This window comes from Cataglyphis hispanica, chromosome 17, assembly GCF_021464435.1.
Source record: "Cataglyphis hispanica isolate Lineage 1 chromosome 17, ULB_Chis1_1.0, whole genome shotgun sequence".
NCBI classification, from domain to species: domain Eukaryota; kingdom Metazoa; phylum Arthropoda; class Insecta; order Hymenoptera; family Formicidae; genus Cataglyphis; species Cataglyphis hispanica.
Window position 1 is genome coordinate 266280 of NC_065970.1, and position 22588 is coordinate 288867.

Below are 22588 nucleotides of genomic sequence, written 5' to 3' on the forward strand. Positions count from 1 at the left end.
GATTTTTGTACACATTTTTATATACATTGCTGTTATTCTCCATATTGCGCTATATATTGTTACACAACCGCGGATTATATATTTTATTGTAATTGCTGGGAAATTTTCATGATAAATATTTGAATAAAAGAATATTTATTTTCTTAAATCTCTGTATTTTCCCTCTTTTTCAAATATTGTGAAAATGTTTATAATGATTATATAATATTATACAAGTTAAATCTTTATATGATGCAGCTTGCGATTTAATTCTTCAAATTTTAGTATTTTGCGAATGAAGAAATCTCCATAACGGTGCGCTACCTTTGTATCAGCAATGTGGATCATATCATGATCAATATAGAAATCCAACTGAAACAGAAAATTATCTTAGCATGGAACATTCATAGTAATATATTCTAAGTATTTAATTATGTTAATTAATTGATTAATATGTATGTCTTCCAGGAACTTAAATAACAGAAAGGCAGATTTATTTATATATGAACAAAAATTTTGTAATGCCTTTGACAAAGAAAATAAATAATATATCAAATTTATGAAAAAAAACTATATAAAATTATTTTTAACAATATAAATTAGGAGAAATGTATCATTTTTTTCTAGAGAAATCAGTAATAAGATCTGTATTGTTAAAAAAAGCATTAAAGAGATATAGACATATGAAGGACAATGAATAATCTTATATAAATTATTATTTTTAATACTGCTGGCAATTAAAATTATAATATTATGTATACATATATATATTATTGTAATTTTAATGCAGTATATAAATGGTCTAATATAAGACATACCTCAGAGCCGGATTGAAATTTTCCATCTAATCCCGATGTACCTTTTGTCCAAACAATATTCTTCATTTTGTGCTTAAAACATAATAAATGAATCGTCAAAGCATTAACTTCTTTGTCCAAGTCCCAACCCTCTATATCAGACCTAGTATTATTGCCCATGAATGTAGCTAATTTGCTTAGTGGTAATGTCGTGTAGAGTTTCAAGTATGAACGGATGGTCGGCAACATTTTTTGCTGCACCACTTCGTCCATAAAGACTTGAGTTTGATGCTTGATGGCTTCACGAACGTAATCTTCGTTAGGATTATCCGGATTCGGTGGTGTTAAAGCCAGGAATTTAGGACATGCAAAAACGAAACAGTTTTCAAACTCTGTAAGATCGCCGTACTGCATCTTATACATCTTTTCATGATAGTTCTTGTCCCGTAAAGCTTGCTGCAAGCCTTCGTCTATGCATTGTGGATGTAAGACTAGACAGATGGCGAGTAAATGGTACATTTGCTCGGTTTGCTTATTTATCTGATCATTCTGATAGCTCCGCGTGGCGAACAGCTGCTTTGTACGTTGGATGTATAGTAGGATACCGGAGAATGTTCTGATCGCATCCGCATATCGGCGCATCATCATATACGCAAAGCCCACATAATATGCTGTCGAAATCTGACAACCAGGTACATGGGAGTACGCACTCTTCTTGTAAAGCTCCACATTCTCCAGGACTTTTATGGCCTGATAATAATCTCCCAGCAGAGAATGCAATCTTAGAAGACCAACAAGGGAGAAGTAGCCGAGCATCTTGTATAGAGAATGTCTGCCAAAAGCGCCGGCTACGGAATCTGGATCACCGCCGCTCGCATATACCTCCAACTGGCTCTTGATTTTCGATTTATCGACCAGATAGTGCAGAACATTTAATACGCACAAGACATCCCAAATCTTGTTATGCGCGTTCAGATTCTCAATCTCGTCCGGCGTCTTATTAGATAGATTGGCGCGATATTGAGCGAACGATTGAAACTGATAAACAAACTCGTCGATGAGCTCCCACAGCCACTGGTCGGGCAGTTCCAGCTGCACTGGAGTGTCCGGATTTAGAATATAGTTGAAGAGATCGCAGTAATTATAAAAAGAGTTGAGACGTTGCTCCAGCGTAGGGCCCTGCATGCGCGCGTAAATGTGACGGTAATAAAGCTCCTTGTACAGAGTAAGGAAGACTGGATCATTGTCGACGATATGAGTGATCGTCAATGCGTCCGGCCACGGCGACTTATCAAACAGCTGTTCCGAGATCTTGGGGAACGAGTTCTCGTACAAATTCTGTATCTCGAAAATCATACCTTCGTTGATGCAGTTGCGTAAGAAAATAAGGAAATTGCGCACCACCTCTGGTACTTGCCGATAGCTCGGCCGATCGTACTGATCATGCACCTCCGGTGGCCCGTAATCGTCGTAGGCGTCATACTACAAAAGAAAGTGTGTATATTGAAAAACAATTTTTGAAACAAAAAGATTGGGTAAATATATATAGAGTTACGTTAAAGCACTACTAAGCTTCACACTAAGTTTTCTATAACGCTTATGCAATATATTTCGATACCTCGTTGTAGTCGTCGTACATCCTATTGCGTTAAAACGGTGACTTAGAAAGAACGTAACCTCTCTTTTTCCCGAACCCGAGAGGTGCAGCACAAACACACGAGTCGCCAAGAATCATAGAAAATGAAAACTTGAGACAGGAGTATCAACTCGAAAGAATAAATCGAAAAATGTCGCCATCTAATCAATTGGCGTCACTAAGAGATAAATATTCCCTATACGAGAAAGATAGTATTCAATTGCCTATTGGTTTACTTGAATATAAGAATCTCTGATTGATCGAGCTAAATACCCTAGGCGCCAATTTGATGCAAGTATCATGTTCAATCGCACTATGTACGAAAAAACTTCTTTGACGCTCAGTTGACGCTCCCATCTTTAGTCTTTTATTTAGTCTTTTATTCTTTATAAAAAACTTTCCTAGTATGCTAGTGATTTGCAGCTTATTCGAAAGAGTTTTTGTAGTCAAGAATCACAAGTGACTGCATCGCATACGCTAGGCAAAGTTGTTTGACATTTGAGTCTCTTCCTAAATGTAATACATAATCGCGCATCGCAATGGGGATACTGGAAAAAATCTCGGAAATTGAGAAAGAAATTGCACGAACGCAAAAAAACAAAGGTAAACATCGCATCGATATTGCGATATGTCTTAACCTACATGTACCTATCCTACATTATTGCTCGATATTATAGCTCTAACATATCACTTAAATGGAACAAAAAAAAAAAAACTATTTACAAATATATATTCGAAACAAATATATTTGTAAAATTTAATTGCAGCCACTGAATACCATTTGGGTTTGCTGAAAGCAAAACTTGCCAAGTATAGATCCCAGCTGTTGGAACCGTCGAAAAAGTCCGAAAAGGGCGAAGGTTTTGATGTGCTGAAGTCGGGAGATGCCAGAGTCGCGCTGATCGGTTTTCCATCAGTTGGCAAATCCACCCTACTCAGTACCTTAACTGCCACTCAGTCAGAGGCTGCATCCTATGAATTTACTACCTTGACATGTATTCCTGGTGTTATTGAATACAAAGGCGCTAATATACAATTGCTGGATCTGCCTGGTATAATTGAAGGAGCAGCACAGGTAAATAAAAAATATAGCTGGAAATTATTTTCTGCAATCATCACTTTTGCATTGTTGAATAATTCTTTGCGTTATCCTAGGGAAAAGGACGAGGTAGACAGGTCATAGCTGTTGCCAGAACAGCCGATTTAGTTCTTATGATGTTGGATGCAACTAAACAGGACGTTCAACGACAACTCTTGGAAAAAGAATTGGAATCAGTTGGGATAAGACTTAATAAGAAGAAACCGAATATATATTTCAAGGTGAAAAAAGGTGGCGGATTAGCCTTCAATTCAACATGTCCTCTGACAAAAATAGATGAAAAACTAGTCCAAATGATTCTTCATGAGTATAAAATCTTCAATGCTGAGGTGTTGTTTCGTGAGGATTGCAGTGCAGACGAATTGATTGATGTCATCAATGCGAACCGAGTGTACTTGCCCTGCCTTTATGTATATAATAAAATAGATCAAATATCGATAGAGGAAGTCGATCGAATCGCCAGGCAACCTAATAGTGTTGTAGTTAGGTAATGTAAGATATATATATTTTGACATTTTTCACAAACCCATATATATATATATATTCCCACATATACAAATCTTTGTCTTTCTCGCAAGTTTTTTGTATCTAAATGTAATTTCTTTTTCTATAGTTGTAATATGAAGTTGAATCTAGACTTCTTGCTGGAAACGTTATGGGAGTATCTATCTTTGATAAGAGTATACACAAAAAAACCTGGCCAACCACCTGACTTTGATGATGGTTTAATATTGAGAAAAGGTGTAACAGTGGAGCATGTGTGTCATGCAATCCATCGTACACTTGCTCAACAATTTAAATACGCTCTTGTATGGGTAAGTTACTGGATATTTAAAATTATGTACATATACATTGAAATATATTTATTACATATCGATTTATTTGAGAATGTAGGTAATGTAATTTGTTTAATGTAATGAATTATGTTTTTTTTAGGGTACAAGTACCAAATATTCACCTCAGCGAGTAGGATCACAGCATGTGATGCATGATGAAGATGTTGTACAAATAATGAAAAAATAAATTTTGATGAAATTTGTAAAATCATTGATGAACAAATGTCGATAAAGCAATCATATATATATATTTATATATATACATAAATCATAAGCAAATTACTACTACCATCAATAAATTGTAAAATTTGATTGTACAATCTTATGATGAATATGCGTTTATAGATTATATATTTCAAGAAGCTTATGATCTTCTCTACATATTGTTTCAATAAAATTTGCAAAAACAAAGCCAACTTATTATTTAATTATAAAAGATAGAGAAGGAATATCAATTTATTTAGTATATATAAAATTATATATAGAGAAAAAAACCGACACTTTTTTGGATAGAAGAATTAAAATTTATAAATAAAATAAATTATAGATTAAAATATAGATATAAAGAGACTTTTGCAGATCCATTTAAAATCGCTTATAATTAAATTAATATTAAAAATGCAAATGCGATATTTATGATTAGTTTGAAAAAAAAAAGATAGTTAAATTTTCTATTCAAAATACTCATAAACGAAACTGGCTTTTTCTGAGAAAGAAAGATGTGTAATATTTCGCAAAGATACACATTTCGTATTTTACATTTTTTTTGTAGAAAATAATTTTTTATATATATATATATATTTAGATTTTTATTATGTATATTTTAGATAGTAAAAATTTTCACTACGTTTTCAAAATACATCATTCAGTTTCTTTCACGAACTACTCAATTATGGAATGCTTATCTTTTAATGATAAAATTATTTAATATATATATATATATATATATATATATATATATATATATATATATAGATTATGTCCATTTGTGTATATAATGATCACATTATATATTGCACAATAGTCTAGATCGCAAAAAATTATCGGCCGATTTTTTCAATTTAGATAAGACTTTGAGGACACAATAAACATTCGAAAAGTGTGCGATTCTCTTCATTCCGAAGGCAATTCAATGAATAATGAATGAGAATAACTTGCGGCACGACGACACCGCGAAGAATGCGCGTACGAATCTCGGCGCATTGTACTATTACTTTGTCCTTCTTCGATTATAGCATGTCCTTTTTTCTCTCTCTCTCTCTTTCTCTTTTCGTTCTCTCTTATCGCACGTTTCGCTTCTCCCGATCTCTCCTTTTCCTTCTCATGGGCGTGCGTATACGAAAATGCGTTCGCCATACACACACTCACACACTCGCGCGAGACACACATATCCTGATTACTAATTCATGTAGCCGCGGACTACTTCTCTTCGCCTCGTTGTGACACCAAATCCCATATTCCAGCCAGAATGGAGAGTCGGTGAGTCCAAGAGTTCGGTGATCCACGAGCAAACGATTAAGCGAGCGAGATTTGCACCGGATCTTGCTTTACCAGGCTGTTGAGCTACTGCTCTCTACATCTGAGAAATATTTCTCAATGATAAATTCCTCGATATGAGAGATTACGGATATGTGTGCTTTCGTCTTGGCAAAAATTTTTAACAAAATATCGCGAGTCTTATCATTGATTTTCACTAGGCGAAATTTTTATAAAAATTGGATTTTTTTGTATAACATGAACATTTTTGAATGCTAGCTTTTTTCCAGCAGATATCTTTCAATGCTTCGATTTAATTTTATTTTTTTTCTCTTTGCACTAAAATTCGTTCTAAATTAATTTCGAAGATTGCAATTTATAGCTTGAAAATTTTGTTCGTCAATTTCTGTTAATTTTCAACGTTATATTACTCCTTATATCTCTCTCAAAATATTTTGAACAGTGACTTTCGAACCTTCAAAAAATTCATGTTAGTCACATTTAAAGATGTGTCACATGTTTAAATAAAAATACAAAAAATTTTATTTAATATTTTTGAATACTTTGTATCAAGTATTGAAGCTTTGTCAGATATAAGCCTTTACAAGGCTATAAATCTCGTTTTTATTATGAAGTTTGAATATTGAAATATTGAAAGGCAATGCAAATTAATTGGATGCAAAGAACGAGAAAGCCGGATCTTTTTCAGCACAATCTTTATCTCCTCTTAAATTTCGAACTGGCACTGTTATATTTTTAGACCAATTATTTATTAGAGAGTTTTTGTTTCCAATATCGATTTTTGATGACAGATGTGTCTTTATTTTGTACATAAATACATATATATGTATATATCAATCTTATTAAAATAAATTATAAGTATAAATTTTGAAAAAAATAAATATTAATCGAATAAATATTAATCTCTGATTACTTTTAATTTCCGACATTAAAATGAGAGACATTTATATATATATAAACAGAGAAAGATGAAGAGAGAGAGGAAGGGAGAGAGAGAGAGAGAGAGAGAGAGAGAGAGAGAGTGAGAAAGAGAGAAAGAATATTCTTATTTCGTGAGTGTGTGTATTTTTTATGTAATATATTTTTATATCATGTAATATATAGACATTGTCGATTATTTCTTAAGATAGTTGAGACTATTTTAAGAAATTAGGAATGAATGATGTATAAATGGCGAAGAGATAATTGTACCTACTGTAATTGCAATAAAAGAATCCTGAAATTGATCCGCAATGCAATTGTAACTAATCGATGTGCGATACTGTCACAATTAATCTCTAAGATAATCGGGCTCTATTATTGTCTCGTTGATGCATGTCACTGAAGTATAAAAGCATTTTACAATCGTCTATAAATCCGCGTCATTTATCGCAATAAAATACATTGTTTTATCTTAACAAAAACTGCAAAGGAATAATTTTTCTCGAATATCTTATTAATAAATATTTTTAGAAAGTAAAAAAATATTTGATACGAACCAAAAATAAAATAAAGAAATAGATTTAATAGCTTTACATATATAACAGCATTTCTTTTATTTATTATTAATAAAAATTTTTTATATGTGAGATAAAAAATAAGTTTAGTAACAGAAAAAAACGTGATGTATTTGCAAAACATATGTCTTATCGGCTCGCAATGCAATAAATTTGTCTTAATCGGTACAATTCTTTGTCAATGGATGTTTATATCTTCTAGGACACACAGTGCCACTTTTTCTTCCACCTATCTATCTCTTTTCTCTTAACTTTCTGTCTCACTTCTCGCAGAAACTTTCAAAAATTCCTGTAACTCTTGGTATCATCACAATTCTGCATCTGCATTCTTATTGAAACTCACCTAATCATCTTACAAATATGTGAGATAATAATATAATCGATGTGAGAAAAATCTGTATATCGAATCTATGGAAATTATCAAGAGTAGTTTCGAAGCGTGAAATCGTTCGAGAAAACGGGAATATATCGTACAAAAATTCAGTATCATCGCTTCGGGCATTAGACAAGACGGATGCTAGCGCGGTATATGATAGTACATTCATCTCAATAGTTACTACTATGCCATCCACAGGAGTAGGAAATCATTCGATATTTACAGTTAGACGATCGGCTGATGATCGAACACGTTGCTTTCGCTCCTCGTTCTTGAGAAACAAATGTTCTGCGATTCTTGTTTTAATTCTTAACATTAGAAGTACTAAATTTTGCGTAGCTAAAGTTGTATTATTATCTTGCAATTAACAAAAAAACATAAATTTTAATTCGATATTGTAGATTGAACATTTCTTTAATAAAAATTTATTCGCTAAAGAATAAATTAAAGAATTTTTTTTTTTAATAATTTTAAAGAATTGCAGCAAATATTGTAAGAAATTTACAGACAGTTAGATATTTTATCAAATTTAATTATCAGAATTAAATGTTTAATTTAGAATCCAATATACGCTATTTTTTCAAGATTTTAATTATATATATATATATATATATATATATATATATATATATATTATCTTGTATTATAACACAATTTTAATTTTTAATAAATTATGATAATTTAATAATCGTAATTAAGATCTCCGGAGCATTCCTAATTGCAATTTATACTTTAAATAAAAAAAAAATTTGTTCTCAATATTTTTTTGTACATTTTCTACGTATAAAATTTATATCTTAAAATTTTTTAAAAGTATTTGAATTGTATAAACTTGTGTAAACTTTTACGATTTTTAGATTTCAACTGCGAATGAGAGAAGAGAACAGAAGTCCACTCTCGCTCTCTGCATTCATATGATCGGTCCATATACTTGACAGAATAAGTTCATTAATTACAAAGTTATCATCTTGAATGTTATCTCATACTTTCGAATTATCAAGAAAATATCGATCTGTCGCAAGAAAGAATTCTCAACAGATCCACGCGACACATAATACAATAGAGTTTAATTATGCGATATAATTATTTAATATTCTTTCACCATTCGCGCAGCGATCATTTACACGCGAGGTAATCGGTGTTAATTAGCTGCCTAGAGATCATATAAGTCATCCCGGCAAAACGCCGATCCGGGTAATACATTATTTATCGCGAAAGTAGTACATGAACAGCATCATCAAACGAGATATTGAACGTTTCGCTAGAAGGAGCGAGAGTGACAATGGTTTCTTTTGATGCGCGTTTGATTAATCTCAGATCTGCTGATAGGCAATGCTTCTTATTCTTGCAATGTGCTTTCAAGCAATTAGCCATTGTAGAATCTTACTTTGAATAATGTTCAAAATCAAGAACTTTAGTAGATAACTTAAAAAATGGACAGATTTAACAGTTTCTTAATATAAGTTAAAAGATTATAAAATTCTTAAGAAAATATTGCAAAACTTTTGAAATATTAAAATATTTTTATGAGTATCTTTTTTGTTTATCTCAACAAATAATAGTTTATACAACTTGATTCAAGATTATTAATACTGTCTAACGTGATGTCAATTAAATATATTAAATATATATGAGAATAATCAATTAAAAAAATTACAAAATAATAAGCTCTTTTTTGTGTGTGTCTATGTATGTATGTATATATATATATATATATATATATATATATATATATATATATATATATATATATAAACACGCGCATGTAAAAAGAGAGGTAAAAGTGTTTATCGAAAAAATGGAATCGAGTTAAAAAGAATGAACATTATAAAAATATGACATATTTTTACAAGTCAGAGAAATAAATCTGTAATTGTTATATTTCTGTAATGAAATAATTGCGGAAATAATGCATATGAGAATTGTCTGTTAATAATGTTGGCGGGTGTGAAATATGTACAATGGACGGACGCATGTCTCAAGAAAGGGAGAAAACGCACGGTCGAGCCACGTGGAGAATGGAAGATAGGTAGGTAGAGTATGGCGCGAATGAAGGCAAGAAGAACATGACGACAGTGAGAAGGAGGACGACGAAAGAATACGAAAGGAGGTGGAGGTGCGGGTCCGTATAAAAGGGTCGCGTCGAGACCGCCTCGTCTGTTTCAACACTCTCACCGAGCCGCTCGGTGGATCGATCCGGGTGGAAGAAACCGGGACGTTATACATACGCGTATCTCATCGTCGATTGTCGATCCTCTACTTCGAGAGGACATAGAAAAGGAGAGTAGAGAGAGAGGGAAAAAGACAAAAAGAGAGAGGTGAGTCTTCAAAGGATATCTGGATATGCAACGAAGTGGAGAACAAAGTGCCCACCATCCCCATAAGGAGTTGTCATACCGGAAATTTGTTCCGGTAACCGGACTTACGAACGACCTTGACCAACTCCAAGGCAACGCGCCTTCCCTCCCATCTCCCTCTCTCCCTCTTCGTTCAACCCCTTCCCTCCTGCTCCGACCGGTTGAATCGAAGGGACGATTTCTCCCTGAGGGTTGAGTGATACTATGTGCAACGCTAAGTACAGTGAAGTAGCTTCATGTGACGTACTTGCATCCAAAGGACTCGCTGTGTGAATTTTTGTCATCGTTCTTCGAGTCTTTCTTCATTCTGATTCGCCGCGATTCGTTACTTCCGGGTACTGATGCCGTTGCTTCTTGGATCGCGAGATTGTACGAAGTTAATGTGAAGGCACAATCTAAGTATAATTCCAGATTTTTCTCTTTTGAACGAAAGGTAACGGAAAAATTTTTCACAAGAGATAAAAAGTTAAATATATATATTTTTCGATAAAAGATAATACAGAGAATATAGTGTTTTAATATTATTAATTTAATATTATTTATTGTTAATTAATAATATTAATTCTGTTTAATTTCATTATACTAAAATTTTAAAAGTTTAACAAATTCAAATTGCTCGGATAAATAGAGATTAAAAAAATTTTATATGTAGTTCTATTATTCATTTATATAATAAGTTTTTTAAAATTCGGATTTAATTCCTCATTAACACTCATTTATATTCTCGTCAACAATTGTCATAATTTTAGTGAAAGAAAATTGATTATTATTGATGAATAGAGAAAATTTTCAGCGACAAGTATGTTGAAATTTTAAATGTAAGGTCAATGAGAATCATGTACACCAAGGATATTCTTACGGTACAATGACATTGCCTGAGAACATCTTACGTGAGAGGCATTGAATAATTTGTCGATCGCGATAACGGGAATTCACAAGAAAAATATGTAAACATTATTGCACCTAATATTAGGTTTATATAATAGAAGTAACTCTCTTTTTTAATAAATAAAATTTTTACAATTAGTTTATATATGAAATGTCATTTTATTCGCTATCGTATTACTCTTATTACATGCTGTTTGTATAGAAAAGATGAAAGATTTTAGAAGAATATAGAATTGTCACAAAGTCGATCTCTTATTATCTTCCTATAATAAAGCTCAGTTATATTGTAAAAGAATTCGCATTTACATCATTTCGATGCACATCATTTTTCACTAAGGCCATATCGATTTCTCGTGCAAATCTGATCTATCTAAATAAATTATTTATATTATTTCAACTTTCTCCTTTAGAAATTCGATTGTTAAACAGTTGGAAAGATGCACGAAGATATATCGTCAAGTATTCGTCGTATTTGTAATTCTTTTTTAAATAAGATATCTAGTTTATTGCTACGCGACTCGCAAATTTTATTTCGCGATTGTTCCGTACGATCGAAAACCAAAAGCGTACACGTGGGAATGTGACTATAAACAGGTGTTGACATCTTAGAATTGTCGGTGGATCACCGGTCATGACACAGAACGGAACAAAAAGTGTCTCTCGAGAAAAAGGCACTCCTTACGGTTAACTTGTGGTCTGGCATTTCCTGTATCGCGTGTTTATTGTGTTCCGTTGCAAATCAGACCCTAATTTAATAATTTCTGATCCAGGTAACTAGGCGAATGAATTATATACATGTACAGATCGTCGATTAACGTTCCCTGTCATTTTATTAGTTATCCTGAATTAAGACACAGAGTCTCTCAAGTCATCTACGCTTTCCTTCATTTGTAGATATTTTTCGACCAATGTTTAATCCAATTATATTTATTAAATCTATGTAATAAAATAGTTATTAAAAGAATTATTACGTCCGCGCGCGACGAGCAGAATCTATTATAATCTAATACCGTTGTTTTTGAAAAAAGCTTGCTAATATTTAATATAAGAAAAAAAGGATTAGATTTGCTAATACAATTACAAATTAATAATTGTACAAATTAATAATTGTATTTTTTTCCGTGTTATTGCGCAGAGCCATGAGACTAGCGGTGCTGACGTTGCTATGCTGTCTGGCGATAGGGTCACTCGCCTCGCCGGTAGCCAAGATCGCTGACAGCAAGGTGTCGACTCAGAATCTCGTTGCAACCGGCAGGCAATCCCCCGCGGCACCAGCTCCCGCTGCCGCTGCTCCCGCTGCCGATGACGACGACGATGACGATGACGATGATGATGACGACGTCGATCTAGATATTACCGGGGATGACGATGACGATGACGATGACGACGACGATGACGACGACGACGACGATGACGATGATGGTGATTACTTGGAGCGTTTCATCGAAGATATACTTGGAGGTGAGTCTATCTTTTGATCTTGTGTAAATATATTTTTGTTAAATTACAAAATACAAAGATAAGAACAAATGCATAAGTTTGCATTTTTAATTGTTATATATTTATTAATAGCTCTTGAATCTCTCTTCTATCGAATGATTAATTATTTATCATCTGTAACTTGTTCTACCGAAAACTTTGAATCGAGCAAGACAATGAATCGATTTTTTTACTCTCTTCGATTTCTATCTCATGTTGTTGTATCAATTTCTTTTCCGTTGAATCCAACAATGAAAGAATCTTGCAAATTGATATACACCGTTATGTAAACACGAAGCTTTATGTTACCTGAGAATCTCTTTCCATTTCTTTCCCTCTCGTTCTCTTCCTCGTCTCTCGTATATCTTCTCTTATAACGGTATAGAGTACTTTGACTCATAAAAATTAACATAAATCGACAGCGATCTTGGTTCGGAAAAAAAAGTTTCTGCGCGCTACTTCTTCACATTGACCTGAATACCAAAGGATAATCCGAGGCCGTCTCTTGTGAGAAAACGCATTGTTAAATTTATAAATCCATAAACTTGTAGGAGGTAGTATGTACACATGTTATAACTGGTATGTTTTGCAATGTATACGGATGTAATATTTTAAAGCAACATTGTGAAAAAATTTCTCTCTATATTTATATCACATTTTTGAATAATTCAGAACTTAGCAGTCGATACAGTTGTGCTTATGATTGAAACCAGTTTTGATAGACAAACAAGTTTAAATAGCGATATATATTTGTGAAGAGTAGAACTAGCTTTGAGTCGTTTATCAAGTCGCTTAGTTGACAAATCAGTCAATTTCTCTATGACATTTCCTCTTGTGTTCCATTCATTTTTTCGTTTTTCGCATACCTTTATTATCGTTAAATTGTCATAATTTCTATAAAATTAAACTTGCGCATTTAATTATTAATTTTAATTTCTCTGATATAAAATGATTCAATTTGTCCGATAAAAAGATATATCCGTTATATTATATTTAATGATGTAACATTACTAAAGAAACACAATTATTCATGCAATCAATGTTCCATTATAAATTTACAGGAGAGGACGATGACGATGATGACGAGGATGAACCTATCGTACCAGTTTCACCTGCCGTACCCGCCGCGACCGCGACTTCTCCACCAGCAGCTCCCGTCAATTCACCGCAAGTACCGCTCTCCGTGGCGGCCGATTTGAATGAAGAGGCCGAAAATGCTGCGGTAGAAAGCGAAACAGACAATTCCGATAGCTACGAGAACGAGGAAAGTGCCGAGGACCAACCCTCCAACGTGCAGGACTCGACGCTCGAAACTGCCGAGTCCATCTCGAATCCGGTATCGGTAAATGCCATCGGGACGGCGCCCGTCGCACCCGCTGCTCCGATCTTGAGCGAGGAGGACGATGACGATGACGATGATGACGATGACGATGTGGATCTGGATCTTACGGAGGACGACGACGACGACGACGATAGCGAGGAGGACGATGACGATGATGATGAGGATGATGAAGTGGATGAAATCGCCGATATTGCCAGCGCTAGGCACGCACGTGAGTTTAAGGGCAAGAAGGCCAAGAAACATAACGTCAAGCACGCCCGCAAATCGCCCGCCCGATCATCCCGCTCTTCCTCTTCTTCTACTTCTTCTTCTTCCTCTTCCACCTCCGCGTTTAATCGAGTTTAAATCGAGTGACAAACTACGATAGCGCGAATATCACTTGATTATCCGACCTTGTGCGTTTTCTTCGCCTACGATGATGATAACGACGAAGAGAAACATCGTCGTTTTCCTCTCGCATGAAGGTTTCTCTCCGCGAGAAAATCATTGCACACGTCAATGATTGATTCCGTCTGAGATTTTGGAATCATCGATTTCGCGAGATCTGATTAGCCGCATCTACGCTACGCCCGATCGCGACGCTCATTATTCGTGGAACGAAATTTATTTTGTCTCCACATTTTTTTTTAATCTTTTTCAAGTTTAAACTCTCTAAATATAGCGAGATTTTTTAAAGAAAGAGAGAGAGAGAGAGAGAGAAGAAAGTAATATAAAATTCAAATATTTTCATAATTTATAAAAGCGTAAAAATATACTATAGATGTACTAAAGATATTAAGCTTGCCATTATCAAATTATTTTTTACGTATATATGTATATAATTAAACTCTTGAGAATACATTTTATTATTTTCATATATATCTCGTGTAGTAATAAATAATAATCACCTCAATTTTTTAGAGATTATTACAAATTCTAAATTAGTTTAAGTCGTTTATAAAATTGAAGTTATTTTCTATTAAGTTAATTTTACTAAAAGATAAATCTCTACAATAATTTCATATATAATTTATATATATATATATTTCTTCAATAGTTGTACCATCTCACAATTGGAAATAAAATCTCGCTGTAAATTTTGTTCACTATATTGATATGATAGTTTGTCGATCGGGCGATCGAATCGGTCCTTCTTTTCGAGAAATTATTCATTGACAAAAAATTCACGCTGATAAAGTGCCGCGAGTAGAGAATCCGATTTTCTGTTACTTTAATTCCGCGCGACCACAATCATTTTACCTTTAATTACCTAGTGTTAATTATTTATTGTATTTATTAACAGCAATACCTCTATTTAAAGTCGCATCGGATATTGCATCGCATTATAGACTGACGCATCTGCTCTCTTTTTGTAAATTTTTGTATCTTTTTTTCTATCTTATCTATCTTATAAAATTTCCTTGGCGGGTCTTGCGCTATTTCCATCACGAACTCTATAAACGTATAGCACAAGTGTACAAGTAGCTAGATTTCTCCTAATGTACTTTGATATTTTAATTCATATATCATATTCCTCTGATCAATTTCAAGTAATAGTAGGTGCGCCACGACCATTTGAAGCTTCATAAGAAAGATAAACATGACGTACCAGGCAACGTAAACGTTCTAAAAAACGTAAACATGTCTAATAATGCCTTCTAGAAATATTCTAAAGCATCAAATATGTGTAAATTTTTTTCTTTTTACCATCTAGCATCCTATTTTGTTAGATGTTCTTCAAGAATTCTTTAGGCATGTTTCTATAAAAAATATGCCAATTTTTTTATTATCTTTCAGTTATTCTTCTGATTAATATGTTTTTAATATGTGATTAAGATGTTTTTTAGAATTTTTTAGAAACTATTCAAGCGCTCTAATTCTTTGTACGTCTTGTGTTGCTTGGTATAGCATTGAAATGCTTTGGCTTGGTGACCTCACGTCACGTATTTCTCTCCCTTTCCAACGATCCGACTTACTGTTGATCGACTTACGAATGATCATTCAGAAATATATAAAAAAAAAAAAGAAAAAAGAGGGTGCGTGTGTATGAGAGAAAAAAATCAAAATTATGAGATATTATTTAGTTTCGTTTATAGGATCAAGTGACACCGAAATCGCCTACGTCGGAAAACAGGACGAGAAACTGTCGGATCTGTTTCTGGTCTTCTTGAATTAGCAATAGGACACTTCATCTGGCATTCGCATCTCAAATCTTTTGCTTATAATTAATTGTTCTTTTCTTGATAAATATACAGTTAGTAAATATATGATAAGAATATATAAATGCATATGATAAATATATAATTTAAAAAAAAAATTAATCTGCTGAACTCTTTATATGCATATAGAGTTTTCTCTATTTCATAAAGTTTACATGAAAAAGTTGTCTATTATTTGTCAAATTAAACGTGGTCGATGATGGTGTCGATTGTCTTATGCGCGCGCGTGTCCGAATCGAGAGTTTTTTTACGACGTGTCTAGACTTGTACAGAGACATTGTCCGTTCTGGATTGTGCAAAATATAAATAATTTATTATTTTTACAAAATATTCTGTGTACCATCTATTTATTTCATTCACCATCGTCCAGTCGCATCGAATCAGTGTCAACGTGTTTGTGTCCAGATACACTCGTAATAGATACGCGTAATCCAGGAGGATAAATTCTCTCTGTGTTCTCTTTCCTTTAATACATTTTGAAGCGAAATCACACAAATTTCTTTCAAAGAAATTGAGATATCTTCGGTTCAATTTCATTTTGATGCCACGGATGCGGGCATTTAAACGATTAAATAAACGAATGAAATGTAGAGATTTTATTTTCGCGTATGCGTGGCATTTGAAATTTCTTTTTTCTGACGTGACGTGCAGTAACCCGCCTGGCTATTTGAATGCATTCGAGAGATGTAACAGCACTTCTTTTTTCCTAACTTCGATCCTGCTTTTTTTCGCTTCAGCTGTATCGCCTATCTATTAGTAAATAATCGCGTGGTGGACGGTCTAAGACGATCGACTACAACAACGTGTACCTGGACAGTAGCACGATCACCTTTCCTTTATCCTTAATGTTCCTTATCATTCCCAAATCCCAAAAAAGACATGCAATTTGTAGTTAATAACTAACTAATAGTTAGAAGAAAAGTATAAAGTAGTTAATAATTGATAAGTAGATGATAACTAAATGAAAAAGAAAAATTTGGTGTTTGTATTTTGATGACAATTTGATTCAAGTTATCGATACGACAGATTCCACAAATATCTTTCTTTTTTTTTTAATTAAAACGCTATTCCTTTTGTAGATTTTATATTTTTTTTTTATTATTCGTGGTTTAATTTGTTTGCAAATTTTATTTTAAACAGTTTGCTTTTATTTGATCTTGTTATTTTAACTGAAATAAGAACTTTTAAATAATATCGTCTAAAAGATTAGGACGTCTCTTAAACGACTTTGTCATATTTTTTTTCTAAATATTTCTATTATGCGATTATACGTATATATAAAATACTGTTATTAAATATAAAGATTTTAGATCTCTCTATTTTCACACATTTCTAAATCTACGACAATATCGATTTCAATCATTGATTCATGGATAAAACTTGAAACGAACAAGTGATAAATGGCCCCCAAGAGCATTATTAAGAACTTCGATAATTGACCGAGTCACTGCCATCAGCTTATAAACGGTCCGAAATCAAGTGGTCCCCAAGAGCATTTAAAAACTTTGATAACCGACCAAACGAGTCGCCGCCATCAGCTTACACGCGCAATTAACTTTCTACATGAGAGTGCCGATTTAAGTCCAACAAAGGTGCGACCGCGTTGAAATTTTTTTCCGGCTTTCACCGGAGTAGCCGATCGAAAAAGAAATGAGGCCACCGACCCAAAGAACGCGCCAAGCAATATGTTGAAGAGCCTCCTCCTCGACCCTGACCCACACCTCATAAGTTATGAAGTTGATGTCCTTCGTTTTTTTTTTTCGTCATGCCTAAATCGTGATTTAGTATATCGTCACTATTAATGTTTCTATTGCGTGTATACTTGTATCTCTGACTGACCTGTTTTAGTTTTCAAGAGTGAGATATCGAAGACGGATAAATCTGTTCACATCTCGAGTAAAAGTAATAACATGTTGAGTAATCTATTCAATATTTCATTATAATATAATAAAATATAATGTCTTATTAGATAATTGTAGTAGATATTTAAATTAAAGTTCAACTTAATAATTTTTGTTTTGGACAATTACCGTAATAAAATTGTTATTATTATTACATAATAAATATGCTGTTTTGATCAAATATTTAATTAAAGTTTTAATAAATATATTTAATTAAATAAATGTTTGGAAATAAAACATCGAGTAGATGTGCATACGCCAGACATTTTATTAAACGTTACGTCATTTTCGTTTTAACAATATTTTTTTGGAGAATTGTTTCAATCATATTGCGTAAATGTTTTTTTTTTTTAAAGTTTTTGTAAAAAACACGAAAGACTCTGAAGAATACAAATAGTAGACTGGTATCATGCGTTATCGAGGGACTGATCAGGTCCCGATGGACATTCGACGCTCATTCCGTGTCATGTCAGAAGTAGACGGCCTTGTCCGTGGCATAAAATTTTCATAGGTGCGTGGCACGGCGTCATAAGGTTCGAAAGAAAGTGTGCTTACGTGCTGCAAGTGCAACGACCGGCAGGGGGAGAGTTTTTAGGTGAACATCTCCACATGAGAGATTGTGAATGCGCGCGTGCGACTAGACGGGTCTGTAGGTAAGTGAGTAGCGAAGAAGGAGGTCGTGGCCCAGATCGGGGACCAGTTTGACCGCACCGAAGGATTCCGTATACCGTTATCATTGTCGCCGCTTTAAGTAGGCTCCTCGATCGGCAACCGTCAACTTCCTTCCACGGTAGTGGGAGGATGGGAAAATGGGGGAAGAGGAATGCGTTTCCCTTCTTGAAAGTCTAAAGAGAGAGAGAGAGAGAGAGAAATAGTACGCCAAGTCACGGAAAACAGTACGTCCCACCCTGGTCGATGACCCGGACGAAACAAAATAATTTAAAAAATGGTTTCAAGGTCGTATTTCCAAAGAGCTGTTATCTCTCTTTCCCTCTTTATTCTAGTACTGTCTTGAATTAGAAATTTTCCATAGATTCTGGGTCAACCAAACGATTTCATGACTGTGGAGACTCTTCTTCTTGTAAACTGATGGCTTTCGGGAAAAAATAAAAATTACCAAGCGAAAATATAAGCTGATGGAGGTGGTGTGCGCGGTAGTAATTTGTAGAATTTATAAAATTATAAAATTTTGAATGATGTATATGTATAAAATTCATTTTAGAATAATTTTATATAAACTATTTAAAATTATATAATACATAAAATTTAGAGCTCCATGATTAGTCATTTGATTGCCACTGAAAGAAATTATATATAAGATGCTATTCTTATTATCGATTTAGGTGGCGTGGAATCCGAACCAAGCGCACTTGTGCCGGCGATTTATGTGGCAAAATACAATCGTTTCGTCGATCAAATTCTCGGCAAGATCAACAACATTCTGCGCGCCAATTACGAGCCGGTGACCGTTAAACTAACGAATTCAGGCTCCAAATCGAACAAGAACAAAAGCAAGAGCAAGAGAAAGGGCAGCAAGAAGAACGGCACCAAGAAGAGCGCCTCAAGGCCGATCGACGTGACTGCCGTCACTGAGAAAAGTGTCCACGAAAATGACATCGAGGTATCATCCAAAATTTTTCTTTTTCCAACAACTTAAGTAATTTATACTAAAAGAGAGGAGATTAATCTTAATGTTGAGAATAATTACGCTTTTAAAGAAAATTTTAATTAAAATATCGAGACAATAAGTTTTTCTGATAGAAAAGTTTTTGCAAATTAAATAATAAAGTTTTGTCATTCAGAATCAAAAGTTTAAAAATCTCAATTCTTAAAAAAAATATTTAATATTGAATATTAAAAAAAAAAGTGAAAGAGAATGCCAAATTTTGGAATATTTCTAAAATAGTATAATATTTATATGTTTGTGTTTGCAGAAAGTAATACAGACCACTGAACTCGTAACGGAAACGGCAGCTGTGACGGAAAAGGAAACAGTCTCATCGCTCGCGCTCGAATCTTCTACCGAAGCCAGCATGAGATCCAGACGTACGTCTAGCACCAATAATCCCAGCAAGAATCGCAAACGAACAAAGAACAAGACAAAGAATAAAAAAGGAACTACAGGAACTGCAGGAACTACAGGAACTACAGGAACTAAAGGAACTACAGGAACTAAAGGAACTACAGGAACTAAAGGAACTAAAGGAAGCAGCAACAAGAATAAAGTAATTGAAAAATCTATTGATACTCGTAATTTTTTATCAGAATTTGAATCTAAATTCAAATTTAAATCTGTTTGAAACATATATATATCGAGACTTGAAGGAAAACGGAATAGTTTTGTAAATCTAATGTCCTTTTCAGAACAAGTCTACTAAAAGCAGACCAAAAGCGAGAGCCACTCTGTACGGATTGGCGTCCCTGCAGAGAGCAGGCGACGTATCGGTGAACATGATGAGTGATCATACGACCATTAAAACCAAGTTCAGTCTGGGACCACTCGTACTGAAAGTCGAGAAGGAGTTTGGACGAGCCGCGAAGAAAGAGTTGAGAAGCGCGACCGCTACCACGGCCGAGATGTCCGGCAAATTGAGTCTACGTGTGTTGCACGGAGGTGCGGCGACGCTGCATTCTATTCGAGTTTTACAACCTAAACAGGTACGTATATCGAGATATAGTATATCGAGCGAGGGAAGAAAAACGCGAGGAACAGTTATAATAATGCGTGAATCTTGTCGAACCGGAATATCGAAGAATGTAGATAAAGAACTTCTCTCTATGATTGTTAATTTTACCGGTGCCGTTATTTTTATAACAATATTATTTTTTTTGCAGAATTGCAGTTTTATATTAAATTACAATTAAATCCTGATAAATTCTATATGCGTATATAATGTTCAAAAATTCATTTATCACACAGTCAATATATGATAAAATTGGAAATATTTATATTGCAAAGTATCGAAAATAATAGCAATTAAATAACAATTATTTTTTCTATGTATTTAACAAAAACGTTGTGTTTATATTTGCTGTATTAAATTAAATGTTTCTTCAGGTTCGAGTGGAAAGCCAGGACGATCACGATAGAACGCGTGAGTTTGTATGGAAGAGATCATCGCATATCGCACATTTGGTGTCGCAGAAACTTTCTTCGGCCACCAGGTCGATGCTTCGACCACCACCTGCCGCTTAAGCTACATCTACTTCTTGGTCCAACTTAAATCGTCAATATTCGCCATCGAAGAATCATGTGGATTGAACGCAGCGCGCGATACGTACTGCTGCGCGCAATCATTTTAATGGCATTGCTTATCGAATCACTGGTTATCGAAACTGCGCCGTTTGACTTTGACAAATATATGTGTACAATTAAATTCGCATTAAACGACGCGCATCGATCACCTTTTCTTTTACTCGCGAAATAAACCGAAACAAGAAACAATTTACACGCGAGAAAAAGTAATGAATATATGTAAGAGATGCTCCACTTCCACTGTTCTTTTCAAATAATTGATTTATTTGGTCAACTTAAGAATCAATTTTTGCTCGACAAAAAAACACTTGTGATTCTCGAGCAATTAAACAAAAAATTTCTTGCTTTAAGCTTAAATTCCGACAAAAAAATGACAAATTTATATTCTTCAATTCATTTCAACTTAATTCGAGACTAAAGGATATTAAAGATGCAGTATTGATTGACTTTTTCTCATTATCGCTACAAAAAATTGGTTCCACAAATTATTCAAAAGGTTTAAAAATAATATAGCAGAAGAGGGACATCTTATATATTATAGGTTTCATGTTGGACCAATTTCGGATAATTGTACTTTATTTATTATTTATTTATTTATTTGTCACATAGCTTGTAATTTGTCTTCAGAAAGTCTGATATATGTACTCTAGGAATATGGTTAAATATAAAACATGTAGGCGCAAGCCATTATACGAATTAGGCCGTTTTGTTTGGACAAGTGTAAACAGAAACCTGTTGCCAGAATTTTAGAATACAGAATATATATAAACTAATATTATTATATTTATCCCAATACCCATATATTTTCTATTTCCTGAATAAAAATATCTTATAAGACAAAAAGTATGTACATATATTTATATAATTTTTATAAATTATATGCATGAGAGAGAACTCTCTTAAAGTACTTTTACTTGATTATTTTTTTATTTTTATTATATTATATCTTGTATTAGTCAGGAAAATAGAAGAGCTTTACTTCAAATCATAAAATAACTCACAAACAGCACAAAGGTCACATGCATCTTAAAAATATTTAAAGGATGATAAGACATCTTTAAATCGTTTTTAAGTTTTCTAGAAACATGTGAAAGACTACTTAGATAAAACAGACACTATACTTAGATAAAATTATTCTTTTATTTTATTAGAACAGCGCTATGACATCGCTATCAAGAATATACACGGATTTACATACAAATGTTTTCATTGGAATATATTACGGAGCTTCGTGACTTTATTTATCTAACCTTTATTATATATGCGCGATTTACCTGCAATTTATATCTGTAGTTTGATATGTGATTCTTCCGCAATGTATCATCATTGCGTAAATACTTTGTCATTGATAATATTTCTGCAGATTTTCTATTCTTCAACACATTTTTATCGTAATATTTCTTCGAAAAACTCTTTTACGTAATTTAAAAGAAGAAGAAAATGCGCACAAA

General features: G+C 33.5%; 3 protein-coding genes across 3 annotated transcripts; 2 read left to right on the forward strand and 1 right to left on the reverse strand.

The window, feature by feature from the left end:
* Positions 1 to 134: 134 nt before the first annotated feature.
* LOC126856045 (eukaryotic translation initiation factor 3 subunit L) lies at positions 135 to 2511 on the reverse strand. Its single transcript, XM_050604216.1, has 3 exons — positions 2395 to 2511; positions 798 to 2258; positions 135 to 351 (listed from the first exon to the last, which is right to left on the reverse strand). The coding sequence occupies exons 1-3, from the start codon at positions 2413 to 2415 to the stop codon at positions 217 to 219; spliced, it is 1617 nt and encodes a 538-aa protein (XP_050460173.1). The 5' UTR covers positions 2416 to 2511; the 3' UTR covers positions 135 to 216.
* Positions 2512 to 2815: 304 nt separating this feature from the next.
* LOC126855945 (developmentally-regulated GTP-binding protein 2) lies at positions 2816 to 4769 on the forward strand. The gene is made up of 5 exons (XM_050604050.1): positions 2816 to 3015; positions 3180 to 3487; positions 3568 to 3998; positions 4125 to 4326; positions 4448 to 4769. Exons 1-5 carry the CDS (start codon positions 2952 to 2954, stop codon positions 4532 to 4534), a joined length of 1092 nt encoding a protein of 363 aa, XP_050460007.1. The 5' UTR covers positions 2816 to 2951; the 3' UTR covers positions 4535 to 4769.
* Positions 4770 to 9867: 5098 nt separating this feature from the next.
* Positions 9868 to 21912, forward strand: LOC126855914 (nucleolin-like). Its single transcript, XM_050603989.1, has 7 exons — positions 9868 to 10034; positions 12097 to 12422; positions 13502 to 13993; positions 19225 to 19502; positions 19816 to 20106; positions 20246 to 20539; positions 20940 to 21912. Exons 2-7 carry the CDS (start codon positions 12101 to 12103, stop codon positions 21075 to 21077), a joined length of 1815 nt encoding a protein of 604 aa, XP_050459946.1. The 5' UTR covers positions 9868 to 10034; positions 12097 to 12100; the 3' UTR covers positions 21078 to 21912.
* Positions 21913 to 22588: the final 676 nt, after the last annotated feature.